General features: G+C 32.7%; 1 protein-coding gene across 1 annotated transcript in view; it reads left to right on the forward strand.

Moving 5' to 3' along the window:
- Positions 1–5,438: 5,438 nt before the first annotated feature.
- Positions 5,439–17,722, forward strand: part of LOC127735472 (Kv channel-interacting protein 4-like) — a 219,095-nt gene continuing 206,811 nt past the window's right edge. Inside the window, exon 1 of the mRNA XM_052245637.1 lies at positions 5,439–5,588. Coding sequence (XP_052101597.1) covers positions 5,516–5,588 — 73 coding nt within the window. The 5' untranslated portion in view covers positions 5,439–5,515. The remainder of the gene's footprint in view (positions 5,589–17,722) is intronic.

Here is a 17,722-nt window from a genome sequence, read left to right on the forward strand (position 1 = left end):
CTCCGAGAAAGCAGACGTACAAAAACAAACAACGAAAAACACATTGTGCAGATTGCCTGAATTAGTACAGTCCCGAAACATGGTTTGGTTAAACCTGTTTTCCATTATTAGACCCAGTCCAAATTAATTTAACATCTTGTATGGCTTTTTGTATATTTTTGACTAAAAGCCTTAGTCTAGGTAAGAAATAAAAAGAAGCCATCCAACTTGAAGACGGCGTAATTATTTTTGACTCATATAGAGCATATATTGCATGTGAGGAAAAAGCACAATGAAAAGCTGCAGAAGTCCCATTACCAACAGGATAATCGCTAACTTGCTCATCTTCATTACTGTGGTTTGCGTTACACATGAACTTTGTGTTAGAGCAAAATTTTTACACAGGTGGGACTATAATAAAATCTTTGGGAGTATAAAGCACAGCTTTGTTTCTTACCTATCCTTCATCTGTAGAACCTAAATGACAAATTTTTTTTCTTTCAAATTCTTAACTTGGAGGAATGAATGTTTAAATTTCAGTACTTGCCATTAATATATTACAATTGACAAAGTTCACAAACGTGGAGGCTTGTAGAATAGACCCCTTGTGCATTTCCGGTGTTCCGTCGTTTGAAAATCTATATAACAAGCACAAAAATGGTTTCCGTTTTACTTGGAAAGAGTATCAGTGGCCTAGGGCGTTAAAAATGGTAAGTTGCATATTTTATTGCGGAACAGCCTCGTATTTTTACAAAACACAATCAAGTTATCAGAAATTTCATGCGCAGGAGCAGATAGCGCTCATATAATTTGGAAAAGAACTGAGATGGGATGAATATTTGCGTGTGAAAACTGCCGAAAGATTTAGTGTGAAAGTATTTGTAAAGATTCATAGCTTTTTTTTGTAGGATATTACGGGATACATTTTATATAAGAACATCATTAAGATCTTGCTTTACGGAATATCGTATTTTGTGCGATATACATCTCCAGCGGAAACTCCTGAAATTACTATAAGAATTGATCATATTTTTGCTTAACCACAAATGTAATTATGTGTCTTCTTGTGATTTATAAATCAATAGGTAAGTTCTACAAATTAGGTCGACCAGCATAAAGGGCGGGATCTTCAACTTCCACTGGAAAATGCGGATATATATATATATTGGATAGTTAAACTCTCCCTACACACGGCATCGGATTAAACGTTTCCAAATCTAACCGAACGTGACTGTGTATTTATACATCTTGCAGAGCCAAACGGATACCCTTCTTTACCATGGTGTTTTCTGCCACACGGAGAAGTATAGGATGACCATTTTTCTGTACCCCAGTCAACCTTCAGGTAGTTCGAGTTAAAAGTTCTTATGGAAGAGTTCGTATCCTATTAGGTCAAAGTTGACAAAATTATGAATTTATGATTTCGTCCGATTACTTGTAATTGGAGGAGCACAGGAGTGATCTGAAAAAAAGATAAACCGCTTTCAAACTTAAAACACTGGTATTAAACATATGATAGTAACGCACGTTAATATCATCTCAATACGGTACTGATCAAATACTTTTGAAGAGTTTTTTCTGTGTTTTGGGGTTATCTTTTTACCTTTTCAGTCAATATAAATAAGATGTGGTGTGATTGCCATCCAGAGTTCAAATGACGTGGATGTAGGCAGTCAAGAATAAATTATACGTTAGCATTATACAGATCATCATAAATGTTTTGGTTTTAAGTAATTTTGACAATCGATGAAAACCTTATGAATAGATAAACTAAAGATGATCGTAACCGACCATAGTAAAAACCAGATAATCTTCAAAAATTCAATTCAAAGTAACCCAAAGGGTGACTGTGGTATCAAGATGAATTCACATTGCCATGTGCTAAATGATTTCTCTCTTCAAGCAGTTAAGAAGGGCTATCGTTTAACTGTGTAGGATGCATAAATACGTAGTCACGTTCGATCAAATTGGAATGTTAAAACGGATGCCTCGAGTATGAGGAGTGTCACAGTCACACTCTGCACGGTAACGAACCATTATAACAACTCTTTTGGAGATCCGTAAGTGGCCGGTTTCGCCCCCAAAAAATCTGCTCTATACAAGATACCCCCATTTCCGAGTGGCAGTACTAATAGTCTACCCGTCATTCCGGTAGACATACTTTATTGTATTAATTATTAATTTGATTTACGTCCAGATTATGCATGCATCGTTCATTAGCTCCCGGTCACTCAGAAAACACTTTGTCTATTCCTCACACTATATTTCTTTCATTCATTCATAATCTCGTTCACTCACTGTGTCTTTTTCTCTTTTTCTCTCTTGTTCGCTCACTGTATCTGTTGGTCACTCATTCGCGTACTGTCAGTCGTACACTGATTTACATTATGTTTCACTTGCTCGTTCCCTCAATGTCCGTGTCGCGTTCAGCCACTCATCTTTTTTCTGTACAATACATCCACTTTTGTACAAGCAATCGTGATGTAAATCTGCCAAGATGCAGATAAACTACATTTGTAAAGACTTCTTTTAAACTTAGTTTTACTATGCGTATTGCTGTGTAAATAAATAAGAAGATGTGGTATGAGTGCCAATGAAACAACTATCCATCCAAGTCACAATGTGTAAAAAGTGAACAATTATAGGTCAAAGTACGACCTTCAACACGGAACCTTGGCTCACACCGAACAGCAAGCTATAAAGGGCCCTAAAAAGACTAGTGTAAAACAATTCAAACAGGAAAACCAACGGTCTAATATATATAAAAAACGAGAAAAACTTATGAACCACACCAACAAACGACAACCACTGAACAACAGGCTCCTTGTTTATTCCACATTCGCTAGAGGTGTAGGAGGAGGGTTGAGATCTCACAATACATGTTTAACCCCGCCGCATTTTTGCACATGTCCCAAGTCAGGAACCTCTGGCCTTTGTTAGTCTTGTGTATTTTTTTTTTTAAATTTTGGTTCATTTATATGTTTCGGAGTTTAGTGTGACGTCCATTTTCGCTGAACTAGTATACATTATTGTTCAGGGGCCAGCTGAAACCCGCCTCCGGGTGCGGGATTTTCTCGCTGTGTTGAAGACCCATTGGTGGCCTTGTGCTGTTTTCTGCTCTTTGGTCGGGTTGTTGTTTCTTTGACACATTCTCCGTTTCCATTCTCAATTTTACATCTTTTAAGATGTATATAATATGTACATTTTTAAAGATGAATATAAACTGTACATTTGTAAAGATATATATTAACTGTGAATATTATACATCTTTACAGATAATTATCACAGATGTACAGTTTATATGCATCTCAACAGATGTACAGTTTATATGGATCTCAACAGATGTATATTTTATATACAGCTTTATTGATGTACAGTTTAAATCCATCTTAACCGGAATAAAGTTTATATACTATCTTATTAAATGCTCATCAAGATTTCTTGCACTAAGGTAGCTGTGTAGTTATTGTTCAATGCAGAAATCGAACAAAACAATCAGTGACTAAAAATTAAGTAGCTTAACATTGACAATACATTACCAAAGCAAAAACATAATCAGAATACTAACAGACAAGTAGGATATTCCACCCTTATTCTGGTTCTCAAGGTATCCCATAATCACAACGTACTTAAAAAATGTATTAAGAAAAGTAAGATTCCAACTCCCTCAGGCAAAGTTGACCTTCTTCGATAAAATTGGATATCCTGTTTTTAAGTCCTTTTTAGTCACATCGTAGCGTACTTCCGCATCACTGACTTACAAATTTTGAAGGTTGTTTCTTCTCCAAACTGGACAAATATTAGTATCTATGAAGGAATTGATAAAGGTTTTAAGTAATTTGAGGGCTTTAAGTAATTTGAGTTAACGAAATTTCTCACTTAATAATTTACTAGTTATACATAGATTACGATCTGAAATCTAAAACGTCACTACAGAAACGGGTATGGCGAACGAGTTGGGAAATCTACATGTACACAGCGTAAGGAGTCAAAGGACCGATCATCAGCGCCCAAAAAAAACATGGCAGTAGGATACAAAACATCGTCTCTTTTGTCGAACATATTGTATAGATGTGTCCTGTGGGAAACTGAACTATCAAAATCTAAAATCCACAACAAAACAAATTGTATTTGCTGTTTTATTATATGACTCGTTCTTTTGTCAATTTTTTTTAGTATGCGTGAATATGCAAGAAATGTAATATATATTGTCGGGTGATCAATTTAGTCATAAGCTACTATACTAGTACTGCATTTCAGTAATGCATTCATTCTTGAGAGAAAAGGGCTCAAGGAATACCATTCACATGGCTACAGTATTGAGACTAATTTTCCTCATTTACATGTACATGCATTTATACAGCAATCAGACAGCAACCAAACAACACACGTTATCATTGAAACGTCAGTATAAGATCTGAATTTAGAGCAAAAATAAACTACTGCGTAATGTTTTCTTAACTGTTGGCTCTAGTCGTTCTCGAAAATTAATCATGAATTGTACATCAAACTAGACAAAAACGGTACATTTTTCTACGATTTGGTATAGATTTAAATCGAAGATTTAAACTAAAGACAAACTTTGAGAAAACATTAAGTTAGTAAATTTTACTATAAATTCAGATCTTATATTGACCATTCAATAAACATCCGTGTGTTGTGGGGGTTGCTGCCAGCTTGATGTTTACATGTTTACCTAACAGTCTTTTTGTTTTTTGTCTTTTTCTTTCTAGATAATATAAATTAAATCTTCCTTCTCGAGTTGTTACTAATCATTTGTAACATTTTTAATAGAATCAAGGTTTCAATAACTTTATCAGTTTTGTCTTTATATTTGACATTATTCCCTAGACATATATAGTAAAGGTAAATTCTAAATTCAATTCAATTTTATATGGACTATGCACCAAGGGAAGCACAAATTATAACAAAAGATCGATGCATTTCATGTGCATCGCGGCAGGAGTAATATGTATGCACAATTAACAAAGCCTTATTTAGAAAATAACCTTTTGTTTTCACTTTCTGTGAGCAATTAAATTGTACAAAGGTGTTTGACAAGTACAACTGCTAATTTAGTAACAATTTTATGATCGATCAGCCTGTATATGGAAACCCGCTAATTTAACAATTAAACCGATTACGTCATTAACAAAAAGGAATCAATTAAAATTAGCATTTAAACATCATTTTGGAACTCAAAGCATTGTTTTTCTTCCGCAGCAAATTAAATACATTCCAAATCAAACTTTGTGTGAAAAGAAATATTAAGATGACGAAAATTGGGTGATTATTCAATCATTTTAGAAACGCTCATTTGAATAACTAAAATAGCAGGAATAATGAAGTTAGAATTATGTTTCCTGACATTGAACTAAATGAAAGCTCGTCAATCGATTTGATTCACATCAGTAATAAGTTTCTATTTCGTTTTACAAATAAAAATATCTTCAACTATGATAACTTCGTATATGGTAACAGCTGCTAAGAAGTGACAACACAGTATTTTTATTTCTCCACGTGCATAGCAGACGATATGTTGTGCATTCCTTGCTTCCGCGCGGATTTAACAGATGATTACTATCGTGATGATTTTGACAGTGATGAAGGTATGTGAATAACTTTTTTATGTTAATGATATCAATGAAATGATGTAATATTCATATGTAGGCACATGAATATAAATTCTTTCATAATCACATAATCCATTCATTCGTCGATTTACAATTTATTTTTATCATTTACACGCGTAAGTGTGAATGTTGTGTTAGTCTTCAAAAGTCGTCAATATAGTTTTTTTTTTTTTAAATCACTGCCATATACGAAAGTTAACTCTCCGAAATCAAACGTAAAACAGATTTTTGCTATCGTCTGTAATTTATTTACTTACATTTGATTGGCAAAAAGTGGACTTATAAAGTATCCTTGTACTGTGGAATGGTATTTGATATTTTAAATTAACAAATATAATGTATATTAAAACAAATTTTCTTTCTGGATCTATCGAAAAGTTTTTTTGAAGTGTTTACGAATCAACCTGTACATGTACAATTCTATTTACAGGTGTATATGTTAATTGCTTGCACAGTTTTTATGCTAAACATTGTGTATTTATTTCATACATCTACAACAAACTTCATATTTGTAACTTAAGTTCGAACAATTGTTTGTCATAAAAAAAAACCTCGAAGTTGCTAGGAAAGGTACATGTTGCAAAATGCAAAATTATTGTACTGTCACGTATATTTGTTAATCTAAATTTCGTTTTTTGTCATTGGTTTGCTAGTTCAGCTTAGTAATACTTTCATATGTTTGGATATTTGCTGTTTATTTTATATATCAGGTTTATTATAGAGTATATTAAAGGTCATTAACAAAATTTGAGTTGTCATCAAACTGCTACAATGTAAAAAATTGTAGGCTTTCGACAAAATCTAAATAATATCAATATATCTTCATAAACCACTATTCACAGGAATCAAAAGCAAAATCATTGTAGCTTTCATTTTTATTTGGATTTGAATTACTGAACTTTCAATATACTGTAACGACATTTTAGTTTCATTTCGTGTGTTTGAAAAAAATCTCTAATGCATAAGTGTTGTTTGTCGGTCGCCTTTGGTTTTGTTCACCAGTGTAAAATGACATTGTCAATTATTCTAGTAAAAACAAAACAATGGTATTGAATTACGGATTGATTTTTTCATGATGTTAATAAAAATCGTCCTTGCTTCTGTGTAAATAAATTTTAACAATGTTTTATGAACACTGAAAGTCCACTCAACTGTTTCCCAACAATTAACAGGTCAAGCAATGAGATATAGTTCCATTTATTTAACATTTAAAAGAGATTATTTAATTTAACTAAATACAATGTGTAATGAAATACTTAATAACATTTCCTTCACAAGAATTAATTGACGTTCATTTTCAAAGACAATTTTTTAAATTATAGAGACCAGTTTCGAAGAATAAAAAAACTCGGAATTTTCAAATTGGCATAACACTATTAATTTTGTTTTTATCTGCTTGGTTTGTTTCGGCTTTTTAAAGCCTTACCACTAGTTCCACTCAAACTCGTCATGCCATTGTGTCCCATACTTTAGAAAAATGTTTAAACTCATCGAACGTCGGAACAATTCCTGACAAAAAAATTGTCGGGGGAAAAATAGATATGGGTCAATTTATAAAAAAAAATATAGACAAATAATTGAGACAATCTAGCAATACTGTGACCTAATAAATTATCCAGCATTTAATTCTTTTAATTCAACAGAGAAAATCCTTCTGTAGCCCCAGTTATTTCAGCAAGAATGTCGTTAACATAATAGATAGGAACAATACCAAGCATGTGATTTAAACAGACGATTTTCATCTAATTGTTCCGTCATTCATTCTGATGTCTTGCGCTGTCTTACAAGTTATTTTCTTGATACGATCAAACCCAATTGTCTGTTAAGGTTAAGATTAGAATATCTTAACTTAGTATTAGTTCTGTTGCATTTTTTTTTTTTTTCATAATCAGTATAACTGTTGAGAGCTGTATGATTAACCGATTCAGTTTGTAAAAAAATGTTCTATACAAAACTGTACAAGGTCTACAATTACTTTTTATATTGGTTTAACTTGGGTATTTGACGTGTAAACCGTCTAAGAAAACTGGACAAAAATTTTCATGGACCAAAATTTTCAAATTATACCGTATAACTTTATTATCCATAATTATTAGCAATTTTCATAGTTGACATCGTACAAAACGTTTAAATATAAATATTCATATAACGAAAGAAATCTCTGTATTACCGAAAAATTATTACACCAGGGTTTTCGATATCAAAAACTAGTCAAAGCATTTACTAAATTTTATCATCGGTACAAGGACATCATTCGTAAATATAAATCAACATGCAGACATTTATACGTTCAGGTATTTCACATCCAATCTTTTATGGTAATATTCTATACAAAGCACAAAAATGTCGTCATTCACCTCAAAAGCTAACCAAACCTTTAAACAGACTTATCCAGAAGGGATATAGTTACGATACTGTTGTATGTTTCGGAGTTTAGTGTGACGTTCATTTTCACTGAACAAGTACACATTTTTATTTAGGGGCCAGCTGAAGGCCGCCTCCGTGTGCGGGATTTTCCATAGGAGGATCCAGGGGGGACTGGTGGCCCGCTCCCCCACCTTTCGTGGGAAAAAATTGGTCGATTACTGAACATGACTGTAGCGGGCCCCCTCTTATGGCAGTCAGTGGGCCCCCTTATAAAAAGTTCTGGATCCGCCACTGTTTTCTCGTTGTGTTGAAGACCCATTGGTGGCCTTGGGCTGTTTTCTGCTCTTTGGTCGAGTTGTTGTCTCTTTGACACATTCCCCATTTCCATTCTCAATTTTATTCCAAGCCCTAGACCCTGGGAGAAATGAGGTAGCATCCTTCTTCAATTTCCATGTGATGATATGCCTAAAATATTGGGTGACTTTATAAGAGGTCATATATATCCACCAATGCCTTTTATTATAAATGTGGTAACTAAACCTCTCCCGTCCGACAGTAAGACCCTTTGCTGGAAGGAGTCCGTTTTGATGTGCAAGATACATTACAACCGGTCGAAATGAAGACATTTAACCCGACGTTTGGAGTGCCACAAGGTTTTGTACGTTCGTGAATTTGCAACAAATCTTTCAGTGTTGCGTAGGTGGCCTGTCGCAAATTTTAGATTCAACTCTTATTCGTTAGCATTTTTCAAGTTTCAGTCAAAATTATTCCGTCCTTCACATTGATAAACACACTTTTACACAATCAACTTTATAAAATTTACAATATGTTCTCGTCCTTAATACGCATAATATATAGTCAAGCGACAACTATCAAGACGAAGTAATGATAATTGGATACAACAACTCTTGACTACTAAAACACAAGGTATCAGGATGTCACCATTGTTTTGTTGTTGTTGTTGTTAAGGTCTTCAACAATAGAGTACCTATAAGAGCACGTTAAATGTTTTTTAACATATTAAGAGCGTCAAAGGGATCAAAGAATCATTTCCGAAAAGGTATTTCTGAAGTGTAATTGGACTCCTTATATTGGTCAAGGTTTTTTTGGTCATTAGACAATTGAGGTTATGTCAATTGTTATAGATCAGTCTAACCTTACTGTGTTCACTTTGCGGAAATGCTTATGGCGTTTTCTTCCGGTGTGGGGTTTTTATTTAAAAAACGAGGATGCTATTGGAATTTGATGACAATATTCTGAATAATGCATGGAATCAATTTCTTAAAACATTAGGTTTCAGAAATTCGAATAATTGTCAGACGCCGTGCTTCGGGCAAGTAATCAACCAATAATTGTCTCATAAAATATTTCTGCGGGATTCACACATTCTTCTATAACAAGCCATCAATATGCATACATCCTGTTAAATACAAAAAACTAATTACACTCCCGTCCTGTTTTCTGATATTTTAAAAATCCAATACAATGCTGCAGGATCAGGAAAAGGAAAAGAAGACCTGCATTTAAGACCTTGAAATGTCCAAATAAGTGCAAGTTGTTAAATTAATTTTTCTAATAATCATGATTCAATTTGGCGTAATTTTAATATAGCTTTATCTAACGATGATTCAAATATCTAAATATGGTACAAATAAACCAGTAGATAAAAGATTAGAAGTATAGTTTCGTGAAGATGATTATGAATAGATGGCACCCCTTCTGCAAATAGCATGCCCTTTCATGTCCCGTTTTTTTTGTTAAGATGATAGTTTACCAGCATGCTGATGCACATCAACTTGGCACTTTGTACACACGTTCACAATGATAAAAATTGGTCATGTATGCAAAACAAGTATAACAAAAATGTAATATTGTGAAACAGTGCATTCTATATGTGCCTGTCTTGAGTCAGGAGCCTATAGTTCAGTGGTTGTCGTTGGATCATGTCTGTGATATTTGTTTTTCGTAAATTGTTTTGTTATAAATTAGGCCTGTAATTTTCTCAACTGGATTGTTTCATATTTTCATGTTGGGGCCTTTTTGTTTTTCTCATTGTTGAAGGCCGTTTTGGTTTTTCTCATTGTTGAAGGCCGTATGGTTGCCAATATTTGCTTACTTCCACTTTATTTGAACTTTGGTCGATAGTTGTCTCATTGGCAATCATACTACATCTCCTCATTTTGATATTATTGAAACTTAGTACGCATGTTCATTATGAAATGACATTTTTTTTTAAAATTACATATTAAATTACGTTTTCGACCCCATTTCCACGGTTTCCTGTTCATAAAAATATGATAGTGTGAAACCAGTACATTCTCAGGTTAAAGTTTTTGTTAAAGGTAGTTTTGCATGAAGTTGTGGTCACATTTACTTGAAACTATGTATGGTGTTAACTTTTTAAACTATATGCAAAATTACAGATTTGATCGCCGATTTCACGGTTCATATAACATGGAAATGGGATAGTACGGTTGGGGCAAGGTGTCCTATTAACACACATTCTGATTTTTATCTGAATTCAATGATATTTATTTGATAAAAGACACTTTAAGCATAATGTGCACCATTTCGTTTTGGAATCAAATATTGCTTTGTTAGATATATTAATATTGTCTTAAAAAATCAGTTTTCATTAATAGTGTATAAGATTATGTTCAGAAGTGTAAAGATAAACGAAATTGCTTCTACTATGTGAAATGTTGATAATCAAATGTTTATACTGACTTCTAGTACTAAATACTAATTAATACTGTGCTGAGTAATCTCGTCTTAACCCCTCCTAACATAAAATAAAAACCAACACACTGGAACCGTATTCACTGTAACATTTTTTTGTAAATTTACTGCTTATGAAATGTTGGACTATTCGAAACCCTTAAGGTTTTCGACACTAGACATAGTCTTAACCGTAATTGGCATAACATTTCGTAAATTTCGGTTTTCAATGCTTTTTTCAACTTACTATTTAATTTGGCCTTAGAAACTGTTTTGAATTGAGTCTCCGCACTGATGAGTCTTATGTAGACGAACCAAATTATAAACTTGGTATCTTTGGTGAGTTTTTACCATTGTTTAGTTTTCAAAGTAACTTGAAAATTTGTACACAAAGTCATGTTCATTATGATGTGAAGATTTTGATGAATATAGTTCAAATAGATTTTGCGGTTTATAATAAATTCTTATTTAGCGCGCAGGGATTTGTGTCATATGAACGCATATTCTTGTTCTGCATTTTGAATAAAAAACGTATTCATCTGAAGAAAAAACTGAAAACTATTTTTAGAATGATCACACACAGTTGCGGTCATATTTCTCCAGTCATATTTCTCCTTAAGTAACTAATGATACTTTTTCTTGCTTAACAACTTTGATAAATAAAGCTCTGTTGTCATTATCACATGTTTCTCTAGCAAAGAAAACGTGTTTAATGTTTTTATTTTAAGTTTTCGACGATTGCCAACGGTCAAAGAAAACTTTGATGGAATAAAATCTCATCCTATTTTTCTTGAAACATGGATGGACTTTGATGGAAGTTATTCGAACAAATTTCAGTTTATTAATGATGCAGTTTTGTTTACAAAACAAAAACAAAAATGGTTTATAACAACGAGACCCGTTTCCATTCTTAATTTTACTTCCAGTAAAACTAAACAGAAAATTGAGAAAGTTTGGTAATATTGGGGCATTTGAACTCCAGCAATAGGTATGTTAAGAATCATTTTTTGGTTCATTCTATACTGAGGCACAGTTTACGAGTCAGATAAAATTTATTTATTTAACAATAATAGTTTTCATGCAAAAAATATTTGCATCAAACTGTATGGCATTCAATATTTGTGGTTGATGTGTTTTTCTTCTACTTGAGGCAAAACAAATTTGAAAAACCCAAACACTGTCATTAAATACATTTTTTTCGCTGAACATTAATTGTCTTTTCATTTGCTGAATAAGTGGTTATTCACCAAGGCTAACTAAAAAAGTATACATGAATATACCGTTTTTTTTCAAATGTCAATAAAACTACATATTCACATCATCAAAAGAAAGAAGTATGAAACCTTTTAGTTATGTTCTCAAGTGGAACTTGTAATTGCCTTATTCAATAAATAAAGCACAGTGTTTAGCAGATATATCCCTTTTAAACAAACAAATTCTGAAAACTGTACGACCACTATACCGGTTAATGTTACCACAAAAGAGCATTTTGGAAGTTAAAAAAATATATGTCGATGTTATATATTATAGTTTGAATTTCTTGAGGAAATAACACGTGCTTGTGAATCTTATTTGACACAAAATTGTTTATTTTTACGTTTTATTCAAATTGATTCCCATCTGTGGTAAGCTTTTATAGCTGTTCTGTTGATTTTGTAATTTTAAAACAGAATTATAGTCATTAAATGTTTTCATAAAGTACAGTGTGATGATAAACTTTTGCCGTTGAAGTTGCCAACCCTAAAAACCCTAAAAACTATATGCACCATACATGTGCCGCGTTCGGTTAGTCACTCATACAATAAAATTATAACTAGGCAAAAGAAGAAAAAAAAAACAATACGTCGTTCTCTTTTATACTGACATTCTATAATTCCATGAACTATAACACTGTTATCAGAAATAGTACCTGCAATATTATCAGTAAGAATGATCTGATATAATGGTTACTACTACTACTGGGTGTGTTTAATGATCTGACATAATGGTTACTACTACTACTGGGTGTGTTTAATGATCTGACATTTGTTACTACTACTACTGGGTGTGTTTAATGATCTGACATAATGGTTACTACTACTACTGGGTGTGTTTAATGATCTGACATAATGGTTACTACTACTACTGGGTGTGTTTAATGATCTGACATAATGGTTACTACTACTACTGGGTGTGTTTAATGATCTGACATAATGGTTACTACTACTACTGGGTGTGTTTAACGTCGTACACATACACGACATACACAGCAACTTGATGCTCTAAATTGGACGGTCACGAAGAAGTAGAATTTACCTAATTTAAACTTTTGATATATTTATGATTCAAGTTTAAACAATTTTTGTCTCGAAAGTCTCAGAATGCGAGACATAGGGATTACAATCCGGCGGCGGCGGCGGCGTAAACCAATTTTATAAAGCTTTATATTTCAGAGGGTAGAAGATCTGGAGGATTCATACTTTGTTTACAGATGTCTTATGTTACGAGGTTTCCGTTTGGCATATGTCCCTGGTCCTTGATCTCAATTTCATGGTTCAGCGACTGCTTGAAAAAAAAAGTTTATTTTGTTTGTCATGTGAATTTCTCACTCATTATGAGTTATAGTATAAACATGTTTGTTATACGGATTCCTTGCAAGGTCAAGACTACATGTCTGTCAGACAGGTTTCATCTGACCTCGATCTCATTTCCTGGATCAGTGATCAAGGTTAAAGTTACGTGATTAGGTCCGATTCTCGGATACTGATATTGTAAGCAGTAGTTCAACTATATTTGGTGTATGGAATGATTGTAAGGTGTTTATGTCTGTCTGACAGGTATCATCTGTTCTTGGCCTCATTTTTATGGTTCATTGGTCAATGTTAAGTTTCACTAGTTAGGTACTCTTCTGAGATACTATATGGGTCAACTATATGTGGTGACAAGAAAGATTGTAAGGTGTGCCTGTCTGCCTTGTTATGACCTAATTTTCTTGGTTCATGCTAAGTTTATGTTATACTTGTAGTATAACTTTATATTTAGGACTATCAACAACAACGGAATGGTTAGTAAAGCAGGCGAGACATTTCAGCGTGTGCACTTTTGTTTTAAAATACACACATCAGAAATAAACAACAGAAATATAGGAATTCGGAAACAAGCAAAGCGTATATAAATTCGTCTAATGATTAGCACCAATTATACCAAATTTGGTGGAAGGTAAACAAGAAAACAAGAAGTTGTTTATGTCCATTTAAATATAATATATTTTGTACGTCTATCAACAAGTTTACTGTAGAACTTATTACAATCAAAATATTATTCAGCTTCTAAAAAACAATATTGAGAATTTTTTTTATATGTTTTTTTTTTTTTTTTGTAAAATTTTGCTTCGTAGAAAATCATTACCAAAACTGTATTAATTTGTATCAGAGAGAATCACGTTTAAAATAGTTTTAGTTTTGGTTCAGAATGTTCTTTTAAAAATTTCCTGTGTTAAAACGCAAATGTCCCAGAATCCGTCAAAATGCCAGTCTTGAGCCATCTTTAATGTTATGAAACATTCGAAAAACGTCAAAAAAAAAATTTTAGACTCCAAAGAACACGAATCTATATATCTTTATAACTAAAGTCTATATAAACTATAGGTGCACATTTGAATTACATCCACATCATTATACATTATATAAGCATATCTATATTAATGTGAATGTCGGTAAAGATAAAAAAAAAAAATGGACCTAGGGTGAAATAAATTCCAAGATAATTGGCCTTTCCTCTTTCTAGGCACTACTTAAGTCTAAGATCTCCTGTTTATAATTGCAAAAAAAATTCGGAAGTTTTTTTGAAGCGGACAAATCTCGATTATGCTTAAAAATTCTTCAAACTGTAAAAAAAATATTTAAACTCATAATCTGTTTAATGAATATAATTCTGTATACTTTATTGTACAAGGGCTAGTGAAAAGTGTTGATGTAAATGGTGTGTATCATCCAAGACTTATGTTGTAGGTAAAGTAAGTTTGCTTCAAGAACTAACAGGGGAAAGTTTCGCTTAGCATTGCATAGGCATGTTTTACAGGTTTTCATCAAAGGTAATGAAAATCAATCTTTTTATCCAGTGTTAGAGTGTTAAAACCCCTCTGTTTAAATCCACTTATGTCTTTACTTTCTGCCAAAGGGTGCATGGACATCATCCGCTAAATGCGTCTCACTAATTTTAGATGACTGTTGTTAAATGCGGTAAACCAACTTATTTTCGCAGATAATTGATTTCGCGTTTAGCCATTTCTAACCAACTTCGCGGCGATGTAATTTAGCGCTTTTTGAAATTTACTTTATGTAGCAATATATTGTTGAATAAGGAAATATCCAAGTATTGCAATCATATTCGCGTGATTTTTCGACTCGCGAAATTTAGTTGGTTTACTACATGTTGTAGTGATTTACATATTTTTCGTTTCACATTGGCAAAACTGTTAAAGGCCTTTCGGTGACCTATAGTTGCTTACATCTACCTCATTTGGTTTCCTGTGCATAGTTGTCTCATTGGAAATTTAACAACATTTCTCATTTTTATATAAGTAATAAATAGCTGACAGTTCTTTCTTATTACGGTTTATAGCCTCCTTTTAAAATTACCCATAGCTATGCCAAAACTGAAATCTCCCTTGTTAAGAAAGCGAAATCGGTAACCACGCGTCACGTTTTAGTTTAGCAATCAGCCAAAATACATTTTTGTAACAGGTTGTGATAGTACATTTAATATTTCAATTAATTAATTTGAATTTTGATTTTTATCTTGAAAGGCATTGGAACTTTGCTCGTGTTTTTAATGATGAAAATATTGCTAATTTGCTTTAATCTATTACCTAACACAGTACTTAGTTGAGCAACAGATAATAATTACTATACAGATATCAAATTAATGATTGAATTAGCATTCCGAACGATGATTTACATGTTAAATGAGTCTTTTGAACGCATTTCGTGTTAAGTTACCATTATCTTTTGTAAATTAAAGTTTATAAATTGTGTTTCAAGTTCGTGCGTTACTGACATTACATCGGAGTGCAATAATAGCAGCTTCGGATTTGAATTAATTCTTGCCTACATACAGGTTGTTGACTTAGTCACAAATCTTTGTAAATCTTATTACAGAACCTGAATTAAAGTTACTGTTTAATTTTAGAAAAGTAAGTTCAAAAGGGTTAGCAGTTACGATAAAGTATTTTTTTAACTTGCATCTTAGTTTGTCATTGTTTGTTAGATGTTGTAAGTCAAAACTGAGAGCTCGGTCATTAAAATACAGATTATGTTTTCATTCTTAACATACCATCTAATTTTTTTTTTAGTCATACAAAATATCGAAATTGTATTGATGAAAATATTCCGGATACAGCTAACATCGTAAACTTATGTTTTAAGTGTTCAACCTAAAACATCCGACTTGATTTGCAATAAACCTTAAATTAAATTAAACTTTTCAAATATCGGCATTACGATACTTCCAAAAATCAAAAAGTACATTTAGTATTGCTAATTTGTTTACCAACGATCACAAAGCGCGATAAAATAATGCAATGTCTGTGCATTCTGTAGTAGAATGTTACCTGCAAAACTTTTAATTACGTGTATTAATCTTGGAATGTCTTTATTCCTTTGCTTTTACATATGAGTACACAGTGACCAGGCGCGGTACGTGAGAAGGATATCGGACACAATTTGAACACTTGAACATAGGGTATGATATGGTATATAAAATTTATGACCTTGACATTAAAGCCAGGTGTATTGAGTGTTATTTGCTTATCGTCCGACGGCAAATACTTCAAGTCAGAATATCAACAATGTATACCATGAGCGTTACTCAAGCTCTTACACAATAGACACGACACGACGGCAAACAACCTTGTTACTATAGGGCTTATATGAAATACCTATAACTTGTCGGTAGGTTTCTAATAAATTATTTTTTTGTTTCGTTTCTATACGATGATGACGCTATAATCTTAAAAACATTTAAAAAATCTTTGGAAATGATTTGTTAGGTAGCTGATCGGGTTTTTTTTATTGCACAGACATTTTATCATCATGTTAACACAAGACTACATCGATTAGGTAAACAAAATGATTATATGAACATTTAATTACTGATTTATTGTGGTTTCATGGAAATGAGTGAAAACAAAAGACTCATTATTGGAATTAGTTTAGTCTGAAGTTTATAAATCTGCGTACAAGCACTGCTTTTTAATAAAACCATAAGAGTTTAACATTATCCTTGGGGAAAATATGCATATAATATGAAAGAGCGAACTATAAACATTATCTTCCATATTCCAAAGTATGGTAGTACTACTGGAAGTATATATACATTGTACAAGGTTCTAAAAATAAACATTGGTACTGCACAAACCCATAAAATTCTAAAAGTAACATTTTCACACTTTTCAGCAAAGGTGTAGGGACAATAAGGCCAATAATAAGCCAACAATATATTGCAAACTTAAAAGTTACAATACTTGATCTTAAGTTGCCCCATTAACAAGACTAAAGTTCAAGTATAGTTCAGAAAATAAAAAAAATTACAAATTTCGTATTTGACGAGTTTCCATGGCAACAAACATTGACGAAATTAGTATTTTTCTTGATTTTCATTGCTTTGTATCTACTTTGGTGTTATTTTTAGATTCGAAAGTTATGGGCTTACCAAAATGATAACAACCTAATGTATCATGGCTAGAATATGCAAATACATGTAACTGTAAGAAGCTTCTCTACTATTATTGTGTTGTTCTTTTTGATGTGGCCAATGTTTACTTTCCAATTAAACGGTGTGTTGTATAGGGACATGACAACTGACCCACAAAAAAGCTGTTGCAAGGATTTAAGGACATGGAAGTAATCTGGCACTCTCTCTATATGAGGTATCGTATTTAACGTCCTCATTTAGATTAGAAGTGGCTGCGTATTTACATCCCACACAGCCCTTCAGACGCCCCTCTTAGACAGTGGTTCTCCTTTAAGTAATGAGCATGATTCTAT

The sequence above is a fragment of the Mytilus californianus genome, unplaced genomic scaffold (assembly GCF_021869535.1).
Source record: "Mytilus californianus isolate M0D057914Y unplaced genomic scaffold, xbMytCali1.0.p SCAF_3, whole genome shotgun sequence".
Classification (NCBI taxonomy): domain Eukaryota; kingdom Metazoa; phylum Mollusca; class Bivalvia; order Mytilida; family Mytilidae; genus Mytilus; species Mytilus californianus.